Source organism: Ammodytes marinus, assembly GCF_949987685.1.
Source record: "Ammodytes marinus genome assembly, chromosome: 16".
In the NCBI taxonomy this organism is placed as follows: domain Eukaryota; kingdom Metazoa; phylum Chordata; class Actinopteri; order Uranoscopiformes; family Ammodytidae; genus Ammodytes; species Ammodytes marinus.
The window spans coordinates 9,672,398-9,686,141 of record NC_137220.1 but is presented as its reverse complement, the minus strand read 5'-3'; the positions used below and the strand labels follow the sequence as shown (position 1 = coordinate 9,686,141).

The 13,744-nt window shown below is 39.7% G+C and overlaps 1 protein-coding gene across 1 annotated transcript; it reads right to left on the bottom strand.

The window, feature by feature from the left end:
* Positions 1–7,040: 7,040 nt before the first annotated feature.
* On the bottom strand, positions 7,041–10,631 carry pla2g10 (phospholipase A2 group X). The gene is made up of 4 exons (XM_080043336.1): positions 10,521–10,631; positions 9,397–9,565; positions 8,259–8,365; positions 7,041–7,219 (listed from the first exon to the last, which is right to left on the bottom strand). The coding sequence occupies exons 1-4, from the start codon at positions 10,555–10,557 to the stop codon at positions 7,071–7,073; spliced, it is 462 nt and encodes a 153-aa protein (XP_079899462.1). The 5' UTR covers positions 10,558–10,631; the 3' UTR covers positions 7,041–7,070.
* Positions 10,632–13,744: the final 3,113 nt, after the last annotated feature.

Here is a 13,744-nt window from a genome sequence, read left to right as displayed (position 1 = left end):
ACACGTCAGTGGACAGATCATGACAGATCCTCAATATAGGCTACAACTCCTAGCCTTTAGGTGAGGATTGCTCCATTATTGTAGCCTAGGACACCACTATTGACCAAATCCTCAGTTAAATTAGGCTAATAGGCCTAGCCTTTCTTTATTTAGGCAATCAACCTCAGGATACAGCTTGTTTGATATTTGCCTTACACTGTTGTATTGTGGTCGGTATAGACTTATTGTCGAGCCGGTTGGTAAAGTTAGCTTTAGTTGCGTACTGGTTTAACCTGTAGCGTAGCCTACGGAAGGCAAAACGCGAAAAATTACACCACATATTAACAAACAAAAAAATAGTATAGACTAAACAGTGGATGCTCACTTTCGTTGTGCTTTTTGTTGGTAGTAGGCTTCTTGAGGTATAGAGCAGAGGCAGAGACCCCGGCTTGTAGAACTATGCAGGAGATTGAGCCGCCTGTTGTCCGCACATGGTAAACAGCCTCCCCTTGTGGCCGAAATAAACTGATACATTTACATCGGTAGTCCTCGTCGTTCTCATAGCGGCTCATATGGTCCGTGTGCATGTACGAGGGAGGAAGTCGAGTTTATCGAGAATATAAAATATAACGCTTTGTTCTCCAATATTGTGTAATTTGGTATTTCAATACCACAAGGGCAGTAGATAGTTGATCTTGACACGCTCGTCAGCGCAGGCGCGGTGGCCAAGTGGTAAGGCGTCGGTCTCGTAAACCGAAGATCGCGGGTTCGAACCCCGTCCGTGCCTTTTGAAGCACCTACTCTAAGTGTTCAACAGATGTTTCATTCCCTCCGCGAAAGCCGAAATCCAATTTAACATTGAAAAAGTAGACCAACTATCCGTCGGCAAGATCGGTCTGTCAATCAAAATAAAACATGAGCCCACATCTGCTGACACTATCATATAGCTTAATTATTTCTCGACTCTATGCTTTCCCCCACGTTATTTTATTTCAAGTTTTACCTGTTACATTTTAACTTACCTATCTGTAATTACTCACTTCCAATTTATATCCATATCAAATAAATATTGAGTAACAAAGAAAGTCATCTGTGTTGCATAAGTAGGTCCACAAGAGGCACTGTTGGCCTCATCCACTCAATGAGCTTGCATTATGATGATGCAAAGACAGATGCTAGGCACATGATGCAATATTACATTGTTATTTGAGGAGGTTTTGATGATTTTAGAACAAATATGTATTCCTTAATTTTACATAACATGTTTGGTTGTTAATTATTGATATTTAACCAATTTTGAAGATGTAAGGACACTGCTTACATTCTAAAAGTGGCCGACTTTTACATTTCAACCTTTATTATACTATCTATGATTTCAAGCAGTAATTTGGTAGCCTGGTGCTGCCAGACCATCGTACTTCATGACATTTGGGCGGAAGTAGGTGGGCGGGCGGAGCCAGGCTAGTCATTTGGTACACTTATGGAGAAGAAAAGGTGATTTATTTAGAGTTTGTTGTGTAATTTAGTAGCCTCACACATATAAGGTGTATTTTAATTTCTCTCCAAAGACCAAGTTGTAGGCCTATGTTCACTGTCCTTTTACACAGGGATTAATATGTGCAGTCATTTATGTTTTAAGAGGTAGGCTTCAAGTGTAACTTTAAAGTTACACCAATAACCTTGTTTTTGTGTTTGGACCTATAGGCCTACATGAGATATGTTTCTATAAACCGCTCTTGAAGAGAGTGGTTAATTCAAGTGGGATGTCAATTAATAAAATCAATTTGAAAAAAGTGCCTGAAGGTAGAGTGAGTGGACCTTAAGGCTATGTGTTTCAGATTTACTTTCATTGTGAACATGGTTGTTTCCCCTGCAGAGCTCTCCTAAATTGATTTGAAAGCATATTTCTATAAAGGTTCAGGTTATATTTCAAACCAGGAAATGCAGATGGCAGGTGAACCCACCCGGCAGCATCTATTTGCAGCACTGGATAATGTCCGACCTCCAACTATTTGAACCACCTTCACTCTGAGGTGAAATACTGCATTAAGCACATCAATCACTACCTTGGCCTTTGAACATAAGATCCAGATGGTGAAATTGCTGGTTCTGAAGGTATTTCATCTGTTGGTGCAAAAAGGAAATGGTCCTTCATGACACTATGAGCAGCTCTGAGCATGTAAACAAACAACATGCCCCAAGGTGTTGATGTAGCGTATGCAAGTAAATCTCCCCATAGATGTCCTTATTTAATCATTTCATACAGTGGGAAAGTGTATAGCTAAAGGAGATTTTTTCTTAATGGGGAATTTTTGTCAGATGGTCCAGGACTATTTTTTAATTTGAGCACTACAAAATGTCTCATATTGTGCTGCCAGGACCACAGTGATTGACATCTATTAGAAAGCTCATGCTGCAGTACCAGCAGCTTGTTTCCATGGTAACCTGTATGGTTTGTAGTGAGTATTGTAAATACTACAACAAAAACTCCCATACTACATGATAGTGTATGAAAATGAAATTTGATATGAAGTAAGAAATTAAATGTTTGTTCCTCCTCTTGATTTGTTGCCAATGAGGTTCTGATTGAGGGTTTTAAAGATGACTTTCGACTCTCCCAGAGATTTCTGCAAACTTTTTTTTTAAATCCCGGTGAAGGTTTTTTTTACTGGGAGTTTTTTCTCAGCCGAGCTAAGGGTGTAGGGGCAGGGTGTCATATTGTATCATATTGTATCATATTGTATGGAATGTAAAGCCCACAGAGGCAAATGTCTATTTGTGATATTGGGCTATACAAATAAAACTGATTTGATTTGATTTGATTTGATTTGATAGGCAAACATGGTATAATGCATTTATGATCTATCATTAGAAGTAGATTTTACTATGTATTCTAGTTGATCAAACAAATAGAGACAGTTTAAGTTAAAGAGAGGAGAGAAGAGTCATCTCAAAAGAATGTTAACAGTAACAGTATGTGAGCTACGCACACTTACATAAGCATATGACACTGTCTCACATTAGTGAAAATGAGTGTCTTGCTTTGTGTTTCCTCCAACAAAATTAGAAAAGCAATTATCAGGATCCTTCAAAATAGTTTTAGTCTTTCACGGCTGCTATTTATATTCCACATATAGAAACAAAACAAGTGTCTGAATTCCTTCTGTTTTAATGATCAAACTTTTTGCTGACTTTTGCCAGTGTTTAACTTTCTGCGGCACAGATGGGGGCTGTGTGGTGCAAGCTTGGAGAAAACATCTAACAGCATGGCACTTACTCTTAGTGCAAGAGATGCTCTTCCAATTAAGAAACAACACAATGCAGGAAATGTGCAGTCGCAAGCACAAAATACCCATACGTAAACCTTGCACTGATTGGCCAGATGGAGTCAGTAGAGGAAAAATGTAAAACTTACTCTCCTGACTCTTAAAAAATATTTGACAATGTTGGTCTATGTTTCCCATTTTTCTCCCTGCCCTCAGGCCCTTTTGACATATTTTTTTGCAGCATATTTGTCTCCCCTCCTTTCATAAACGCTGCTACTGAAAATGACATTATCATTCATTTGTTTAATATATTTAAAACAATGTACATGTTAATGTAATTGAAGCCCTCCTCAGTCCTGAGCATTTAATACAAGTGTTTCTACCTTTGTGATTGAATCACACGCATTTCCGTTATTTTAACCTCCTTTAATTGCCACCTGCAAAATGAAAGGAGCCTTCAAAGAAAAACAACACAAAGGAGACTAAAATAGGGGGTGGACGACAGGAGAGTCCGTATCATGCAGTGAATTGGCAGCAGGTCTGCTGTAGGGCTTCACACATTGATTTCCTTGTTAGTGTGGGCGTAGTATTCTGAACAAATGTTTTAATTTTTATGAATTTAAGTTGTTATTTATATTTGAAAATAAATAAATACAGTAACTCAGCAGTCAAACTTATAATGTGAAACTGACTTGATGACCATACGTCCTCTCTATTACAACAATGTTCATCTATAAAGCAGTCTAAATAGACTTACAGATATGATGATAGTAAGAAGAAATGCTTTGTTATTGTTTATGTTTGGAGCTGTTTAAGCCAATACCTCATTGTTAGCCATCTGGCTCTCGGCTGGGGAGCCAAACAGTTGATTAAAGAACACAATTAGCGGGGAAATAGGTTCTGTCAGCTCACCCAACGGGGATGAAAGAATGTGCACATTCATTGTGACAAACTAACTGTCAAGCATATGCAGGATGGGCAAACAGTGTTTCTTCCATCATGGGGCTGCATTACAATTGGAATCCCCATACTTCCCTGCTATTTAGTGTGGAAGAAAAAGATTTAGGATGTCCCAATACATTTGGTCGGATGCAGCATGCTTAATAATACCCTGGCGCCCTTCTACATCCAGTCGTAACGTTAAGGGTGGAAATCAGAATGCTTTTTTTTTGTTGATTTACACAATCCTCTGCACAGCGGACGTTACCTCCCATCTACTGAGCCTCTGTGCGGAAACGACCAGCAATGCGATGGATATAAGCAAGAGGGACAAGTTCAAGGTACGATGATATGGCGAAATAAATATGTAAAAGTACAGTTTGTCCCAATTGTAAGCCTACTGCATGCTAACTACATACTTTAATGGTCAGCTGTTGTATGGAGAGGAGTACAAAAGATACGCAGGGCTAGTTTTCCTTAAGAGCGCTACACTGCCTCTGAAATGTTAATGTTAATGAAAGCTGTCAGCTGAATCATCATTACCACGATGTGGATGTCTGTTGCAGCCAATCACCACTTCTACAGCTTAAGGTTACTGTGAAGTAACACATTCCCCACAGATAAATTATACTTAGCACCTGCAGCTGAGCATTTCACAATTAGACCTGGCCACGTTACACGGTATGCATTTATTTTGGGTTTCCTGGCTATGACCTGGCTATGTCGTAAACTTTGACAACTTTTCAATCAGCAGTGACAGAAATATGATTTGGTCCAAAGACAGTTTGGTCAGCGATTCTGGAGAAGGCGTTTTGTCAAAATCAATGACGTTGGCAACAAGCGTTCTCCAGTATTGCTGACTCCACCTTTACAGTCAGTGGTCAAAGACTGATGTATACACATAGTGTGTGTTGATGGCAAATGGCAAAAGTACATAAGATAGTCCAAACCTGAAATCCTGGAAAGGCCACCTCCAGGCAGAATGTTTAAAAGAGAGCTAGTGTGCTTCATGAAACCCACTCTTGGGAAAAACAGATGTCAACCTTCGCAGGTAGGTAGTGAGGGCAAAAAAAAGGAACAGGATTCAGGCTGCTCTCACAGAGTCTCCATGGTTCACGGGGCAAAAACGAAATGGAAACCTTGTGTGATGCATGTGAAAAAAACATTCTGAGACCCTCCTACAATGTTCAAATGTTCCACCAGTCTCTCACAAACCAAGTAGGAGACGTCAAAGTTACACTAGACTTCCACAGCATCAGAGCTCATATAGGCTACCTGCTGACTGTTGGATACAATCGGGCAAGTGTTTGTGGGCCATGACCCAGATACTTATTTCCAATCCTGGACTTTGGACACTGCGCTATATCGTCACCCATTTCAGTCCACACTCATGAGTGGTCAATCGCTCAAACAAACAAACAAACAAACAGTTTTTTTTCCCACGGTGTGAACTGATAGACTATGCTTATGGGGTACTAGAAGCTCACATGAGCAGTAAACATCTGGGAGAGCTTTCTCTACTGTGATTACAACCATGAGCAGTGTGTTTACTGGGTGTCAGAGGAGAAAAGTATGGTTCTGACTTTGACAGAGGGAATTTTACCCATTTATAATGTGAAGGAGGTTCCTAACCAAAACACCAACTGCGGGTGGACCAAAATAGTCTTTTACTGCATAATATAAAACATTCAACCCCACAGACAACAGCCAGCTTATTTCTAAGAGCCTCAATACATACTTTTTTTTACTTATCTAAATAACAATAATATTAGTGATCATTAAGTTCATAACTATTTAATTGACCAAGTTTGTACCCCAATAAATGCTCGGTTCCTGCAGCGTCAGTGTGCTTTAAGTTTGGTGTTTGTGAATACGGCACCATCTACAGGCCAATATCCAGACTTCAGACTTTACAAACCAAGTTATGCCTTGCTGGTTTTATGACACTATTAATTCATCCGTAGAGGAGAGCCACCTTGCAAAGGTTGCAGATGTAAAAATGTGTCTTTTGTTTTTTCATACTGTGAGGAAAAGAACAAACTGTTCAGCAGCCAATGTGATCCTCACCCACGTGGCCATAATATTGAGGCCATATGAGATCACTGACTCAATAGCTACTTCGTGACTGTGATTTATTATTTCGGGGGATTTTAAGCACAACAATCTGACCTTAAAAGGAAACAGTTTTAACATTTCTGTTGCATAACATTGGAGTTGAATAAGGTCTGAATCAGTCAGCTTGCTGCCACGTCCCTGAAGTAGCATTATAAAAAAAGGAAGGAAACTTGTTTTACAGCAGACTTTAAAATAGAAAAGCAGGAGAACCTAAGTTTGTCTATTAGCTCACTAAATTTCCAAAAAGCTTATTTTTAAAACGCCAATGAATGAGGTGTAGTCATGAACATTTTCCAAAGCACAGGGAGTGAACTGCACAGTTAGAAGGCAGGCAGGCAATGCCCTGCACAGTACTTCAACAAATAAAAGTACGGTTGTGAGGTCCAGCTATTTAATCTTACACTGCACTGATTAACATATGACTTTCGGGCTGAGCCTTGCCTGAGTTTCAACAGCAGGGAAACTCAAGTTGCCTTAACCATTGTGTGAACCAGCTGTTATCCTCAGGACTTCTCAGGCATCCACAGTGTTCAGGAATTTAGATTTTTTTGTAAAACAACATAGGCCTATGTGATTTTTTTTTAAAGTAAGAAAACCTCAGAAACACAACACTGTTTTACTTCTCACACTCCTCATTATTTTTGAAAAAGTACAATTTTCATTAGAATAACCTGATAATGACATACATAGAACACAGTTAAATTCCCTGTAATGGCTGTATTTTCAAAAAAACAGGCAACACAGGAGGACAGGCAGATGTATTTAACCGTGTCAGTAAATATTACACATTGGATGCTCGTAACCACAGAGAAAATCCGGCCACATGGCGTATTTCCGGATGAAAGGTGCTCTTCTCAAACACTTGCCGGCGTTTCTGTCACACTTGCACAGCAGCTTTTCACATTTATCCTCCAAATCATCTGCAAAAAGAAGAACACAAATGTGTCCTTTGAGTGACAAGTTGAAAAGAGGATTGTAACTTTAAAATGCTTTGGTGTTGGAGTGGATTTTCGTCTCGGTTGTTGGTGCCTCATACAAGTCCAGCTTTAGTTAGTAAAAAATAACCTGAAGTGGAAATTCTTCATATCTGAAACTATATGTAATTGTAGATATTGTGAATCAATTTATCATTGATTTATCTAAAAGTATCATCAACAAGCCACTATGTTTGGTACTTAAAGGTGCTGTAAGCGGAATGGTTCTTTTAGCTAACTTCCTGTCAGTTACTGCAGTTAGCAGTCCCCTCGCTCGTCCCTACGTCACCACATTAATGCACTGCGGTCTTCAAGCAGTGAGTCATCTAGCATAATCTCAGATCCATAAGTGTGATAAAACATGATAAAAACCATCAAAACAGACATTGGGAAGGATTTTACCTGCTCCGCCATTTTAGGTGAATAAACATTCACCCATCTGTTGCTCTGCGGGTACACCGGCAGTGAGACGGGTGCCGGTTTGTATCGTTCTTTCTTCTGATTGGATACCACTTTCGGGATCCCCAAACAATTTAATTTGCCGACTACATGCAGAGCGGGTGACTGAGAGATCGGAGGTATGAAACGCGCACACTATATAAGGGATTACTGTATGAATATGGAGCGATTTAATACTTATATTAACCTAAATATATCGCTCACTTCACCTTTATATGTGTAAGCTATATTAAACTTGTGGCTATTTACATTTCCACTTCTTTATGGAGGCTTAAAATACTACTTCACCTATGTTGTAAACAAGCTGTCTTTACCTTCCAATCAGCTGTGCATACTGTTTTCACAAACTGCATGGATATTTGTAGATTACACACACAGCCTGATCTGTGTTTCTCACTCAGGTTTACCCATCAAGCACCATAATCATCAGATGAATGTATGCACTTAAGAAAAAAAAAATATATAGAGCAAAATATGTTCAAAATAGCAAAATATTATCCACACGTAAACATTAATAATGTATTACCACACTCTGCTTTCTTGTCCTCGCACTTCCACTTATACTGGGCTGTTTTGGTTGAGCAGCCGAGACGCTCTGCATCTCCATAACAGCAATCATGTCTGTGGCAGCACCTACACACAGAAAGATTGACAACAGGGTAAATGTTTTTATTTTTTTTTAGTTTGAAGGCTGAACTACTAGAAAAGACATGGGGCGAGGAGGCAGTATACTGTGGTCTGAATCCCACCATGGCTATTTTAAAGGCAGACCAGGATCACCACAGGGGTTTTCACAACAGATAGTTAGCCGTCAACTGGTTCAAAGGGGGGGGGGGGGGGGGGGGGGGGGGGGGTCAGTGTCTCGCGGTGCAGGAGGAAAAAAGTAGGAGACGGCAATTAGGATTTGGGTGTGGAATGTTTTGGGCCTATTTTGAAAAGGACGCGTGAGCCGGCTCCATTTGGATATCATTGCCTCCTTCCTTCCCATGGCACAGCACATTTGTGGTTCAGTGGACTCTTTCAGGAGAGGAAACTGTGCGTACAGGCGCAGGATGTAGGGCGGCTGAGAGGAGCCAAAAGCAGCCATCAGGAGGAGGAAATAATATATACACACCATCCATAGGGAGGGGGAATAAACATCACCATAACATGCTGGATTATATCTTTTGCATCACATAATGTATAGTTGGGACATATATATAGGCCTATATATAAAGTGTTTAAGGTGGAGTCAGCGATCCTGGAGAACGCTTGTTGTCAAAATAATTTTTTTTTCATAATCAGTGAGTGTCTCCTCATGATTCGCTACCCGTCTGTACTGTGTGTTCATGGACAAAATAGCTGGTGTTAATACACACCAAAAGCTCTGTAAACTGGTAAGTAAACAAAGGGGGCCCACCGTAGCGAAGCAACATGCCCGTTTACAGAACCTAGGCTATATGTATTAACACACAGCACGAACAGGCAGCGGAGATATCCCGTGATTTTTACGAAAAAAGTGATTTTAACAATCACTGACCACCTTTAAATGAATGTTGACATTTTTCAGCACATGCTATAACAGGTGTTCAGACGATAACAGATAAAAACAGACTGGATTGTTTGGTGTTTTTTTCTTTTCTATCATCTTTAAAATGATAGCTTTATTAAAGCTGCTGCCTCACCAGTCTGCCTTGTCTCTGGGCCAGCCTTGACCCCCCAGCCCACAGTAGCATCCGTACATCATGTAAGCCAGGGCATTTCTCCCCGTGCTGCATTTAATGGCCCCCGCCAGCTCCAGCAAGCCTCTTTTGGTCCGATGAGACGTGTTCGCAGCTTCCGAGGCCAGGGCCACTGCCAGGAGAAATAAACAACAAAAGTGGAGGAACAAACCCCGTCAAGTCTTGGTTTTCTTTGCATCAAACCAACTGTTTAGTCCAGTTCTGCACTGTGAGGTTGTAATGTATCTACTGTTTGATATTCAGGGGTGGACACACAATATTGAAAAACGCTGCTGTCTATCTGACATAAGTGCATCAAAATGTTTTTCTCGTGTTAACTTTTCCTTCTGTTCATCCTCTATATACATTCAGTTGACAGTTGATTAAGCATACCTGACCTACCTAAAACTAATGCAACCTCCTGCTACAGCCCTGCACTATACCATTCAACTATACATGTTCCTTTTGGAGGATGGGGTTTGTGTTGAACTTTACAGAGATATTTATATCGGTGTGTGTACTAAGCAGCTCTCTGTTAAAGGCGATACAATTCAAACTGCATCCTCCAAGATGATCATAAAGTTGGAGCTCTATAGTTCTTGACAAAAACTGACCATTATAATATTCATATAGGGGGGATTCATCTCAGGACTGCTAGTAGGTGTACTTTATAAACTGGCAACCAATTGTGTAAAAAGTGTCCACAGAAACTAAGCAATCTGGAAAAGTAAACACTCTTTTTTTCCAGTCTGTTCCTTCACACATGTTTTCTGCAGAATCCACAGAGGCTCAGAACATTGGTAAACAGGATGCAGCTCTCTGTATAATGAACACCAGAAACCCAAAGTCTGCACGCACACCTAAAGCAGGTGTAGAGCTAAAGGATTTTCTTTTGGTTTGCACTTCCTTCCCGAGAATAACACTTTCGCTGAATTATCATCACTGTGCAAACGTCACCACAGGTATTTTGCAACCATAGCTGGTACCTGCACTGACTCCCTCTGTGCCCTGTTTAAAACAACTTCTACAGACAACTATATTTGCGTCACTTAAAAGACCTCCTCAACAAAGTGAAATATCAGTCTTACCAGATAACAGTAGAAGTGTCCGGTAAAAGGCAGTCATGGCATTCAACAGTCGACCCAAGGTCCACAGCAACAAGTGTCTCTTCACTTACTTATTACGCTGTGAGAGTGCAGCGCGGGGTGGAGAGCTTATTTTAGAGCCTATTTGAATAATCTCCACAGCATCACCATTGGCCAGAGGCTCATCCAGAGTTTTTAGAAACGTGTACGCCCTCTAGAGGAAACAGCCTGAGGGTTTTCTTTTTACGGCCTCCTCTCAGCTCTGCCCCAACAGTGTTGTAAATGTGGTTTGTATCAGACAAAGAAATTAGAATTTGGTTACTTTTCTAGAAATACAACACATATGGTATAGCTTCATGAAAATCAAATATACACAGCTAATGTTGAACGCATAATGCATGTTTATCGACAGTATAATTGAATAGATATGAATATATAGATACCATAATTGCTTCTTGTCTAAATGTCCTTTTTTTTGTCCTTGTCAAAGCCTCTCAGTCGGAGAGGTAATGGGATGTTCCACCGATTCCTCAACCACAGGAAAAGAAAAAAGTTGCTGGCTTTCCTACTGAGCAACATACATAACATGAAATACAGAAAAACAAATCAAACTCTTTCAATGTGTTAGGACCTGAGCTGCTCTGGATGGCTTATACATGAAAAAACTGAAGTATTTAGAACTTTCCAAATATAACATATACAGTTAGATTAGGCTTGGATATTGTGGCTCACACAGGGCTATTATTTAGTTACTGTAAGCAACACAATATATGGTTTCACTTCCTCACAGTCACAACAACCAAAGCTACCTAGACTTGCAGACTATGGTAATTACATACTAATGACATAGCTTGGCCTCCATGCAGTCTCCTTCCTCTTAACCATCTTCTTCCAACTTGTGAATAAACATGTCAGACAGTGGGGGTGAAGAGAACAGACCTCATCTCCATAAAACAAACACTCACAACATACTGTGGCTATCATTACTGTCAGCGTGATTCACCGAGCAAGCACTCCAAGTGTCCAAGTTTAACAGCCCAATTCAGATTGTTTCATTTGACAAATTGTGGATCTGATGTGAAAATGCCATGAATTGTGTCCTATATCGTTTCATTTCATCTTCTCACTATGCTGTCTGAGAGTGTATTTTCAGCTCTGTCTGTGTCGCCGGACTCCATTGTCATTCATAATGCTGTAATGTCAGGCCCAGCTAAATGATAAAAGACTCACGCATTGGGTTTTTGATAACAGGGGGGGACACATTCAGAGTTATTTTGTGATTCAGCTCTTCTGCACGACGTGAGATAAGCGCCTCCTCCTGGCAGTTATTAGAGCTGCCAGTCAGTGTGACAGCACCGCATGAGAGCAGACAGACACACATCCTCCGTCTTTTCTTTCGAGTATCTGATTATTATTTTCAGTTCAAGCAAATCCATCGCCACAACACATCCAGTCAACATTTAAGATGGTATCAATTCTGAGCACACCTGAGTGAAAAATGTGTGAACCTCCGAATGAGGTACAAAATGTGAAATGAACTGAGACGGAAAGCAGGGTGAGATAAAAATGTGAAAGATAGCAGGATTGTACACGTAAACAATCCAAAAATATGTTTTTCAGTTTAAAATGAGAAACACTAGAGAAAATAAAAAGTTCAGCTAGAGGAAACATCAAGATGATTCTGACTTGAATGTGCTTTTCATAGCAACGTGAAAAGAAAATCTAGTGAGAGTACGAAAACACATTCTTATCTACAAAATGACTTTTTTTCACTAACCATAATTTGACAGTGATAAAGCACTCATCCAAAGTATTTTTTTCTTGGGTCAGAGCATAATTACTGCTGTTTAAATGGAACTGTCAGTCAAGCGAGAAGTCCAGCATGGTTAAACACTTCCTACATGAACATGAGAATCAGAAAGTAGCTCAGTGTGTAGTCAGGTTTTTTATTACTTTTTGGGCTACAGTGCATAACCTATGTCGCCCCCATGAGGTATTCTGAGTAATTACAACAACACTGTCATCTACATGAGGTATGCCTTCGGCGATCGTGCATTGATTTTATTCTTTCTACTGTACGTCCAGGTGTTTTTCCTAGCAGTAGAATCAACAACTGAAACATTTTGTGGGCACTTCTTATATTATATACGTATTTTCCTGAGCTCCTGTGCCAGTGTCAGGAGGTGACACAAGTTTCTAAATGCTGCCATACTGAGAAATGCAGAGAGAGTTTGGAGGAGCTGATAGGCTTAATTAACCTTCTGTCAACTTATTTGCCAATGGCTTTAATGTAAGCGACATTCATTTAAGTGACAAAGTTACGCACTATAGCTTTAAAGCTAAGTATTAGTTAGCTAAATGTATCACATCTTTCTTTGTATATACCGGAGGACAATCTAAAGCTCCCTCTTCTACTCTTCTCTGTGAACCACAAATCCACAGGATCACGAGAGAAGGCTTAGTGTGTTGACAATTTCAAAGATGAAATAACCAGGAAACTTACTGTCAGAGGAAGATTTGCAGTGGTGAGTTGAGGGTGAGAGGATGTTCCATTGCTTCAGGCTCAACCATCTGAACTGCTGTTATTCTTAGATTTGGTGAAAGAGTTGGACAAAAGGTGCCTTGACAATGGGTAGGCCTATTTGCCCTCGGATTTTCAATGTTGCCATATGAATATAAACTGCTGAATGTACATGTCTGCAAATGAATGAATACGATATGGATTGACAGTATATCTTTTCAAAATGGTAATTTATTCTCTTTTTTTTTTACATTAAATAATAATGAAAATGGGATTGTAGAAGCTTCATACAATGTCTCTGAATTATAAATGGTAAGCCTTCTTAGTGAATGAAAACAATGATATTTAGTGAAGACATGAATTCCATCTTCATATCCCAGTTTTGACGGTTTTCTGTTATTTGCCTGAGGAAATCTCTGAGCGTACCCGCACACTCACACTGGTTCTTTTTTTTATTTGCAAATGACAAGGCAATAATATGGCTCGAGGAAGATACATTGGATATACACACAGTCATTATTAACAGGGATAATTCTCATAAGCAAATTCAATGATACTACAGCAATAATGCATGTATATCATTATTATTTCCAGTGTTTACATTGTGTACATTTTGTAATGTACTTATTTGTGTACAACATACTTCCTATTCTTATATTATTACTTACTGCTATAGTTTAAAAAAATATATGATATAGTGTGTAGC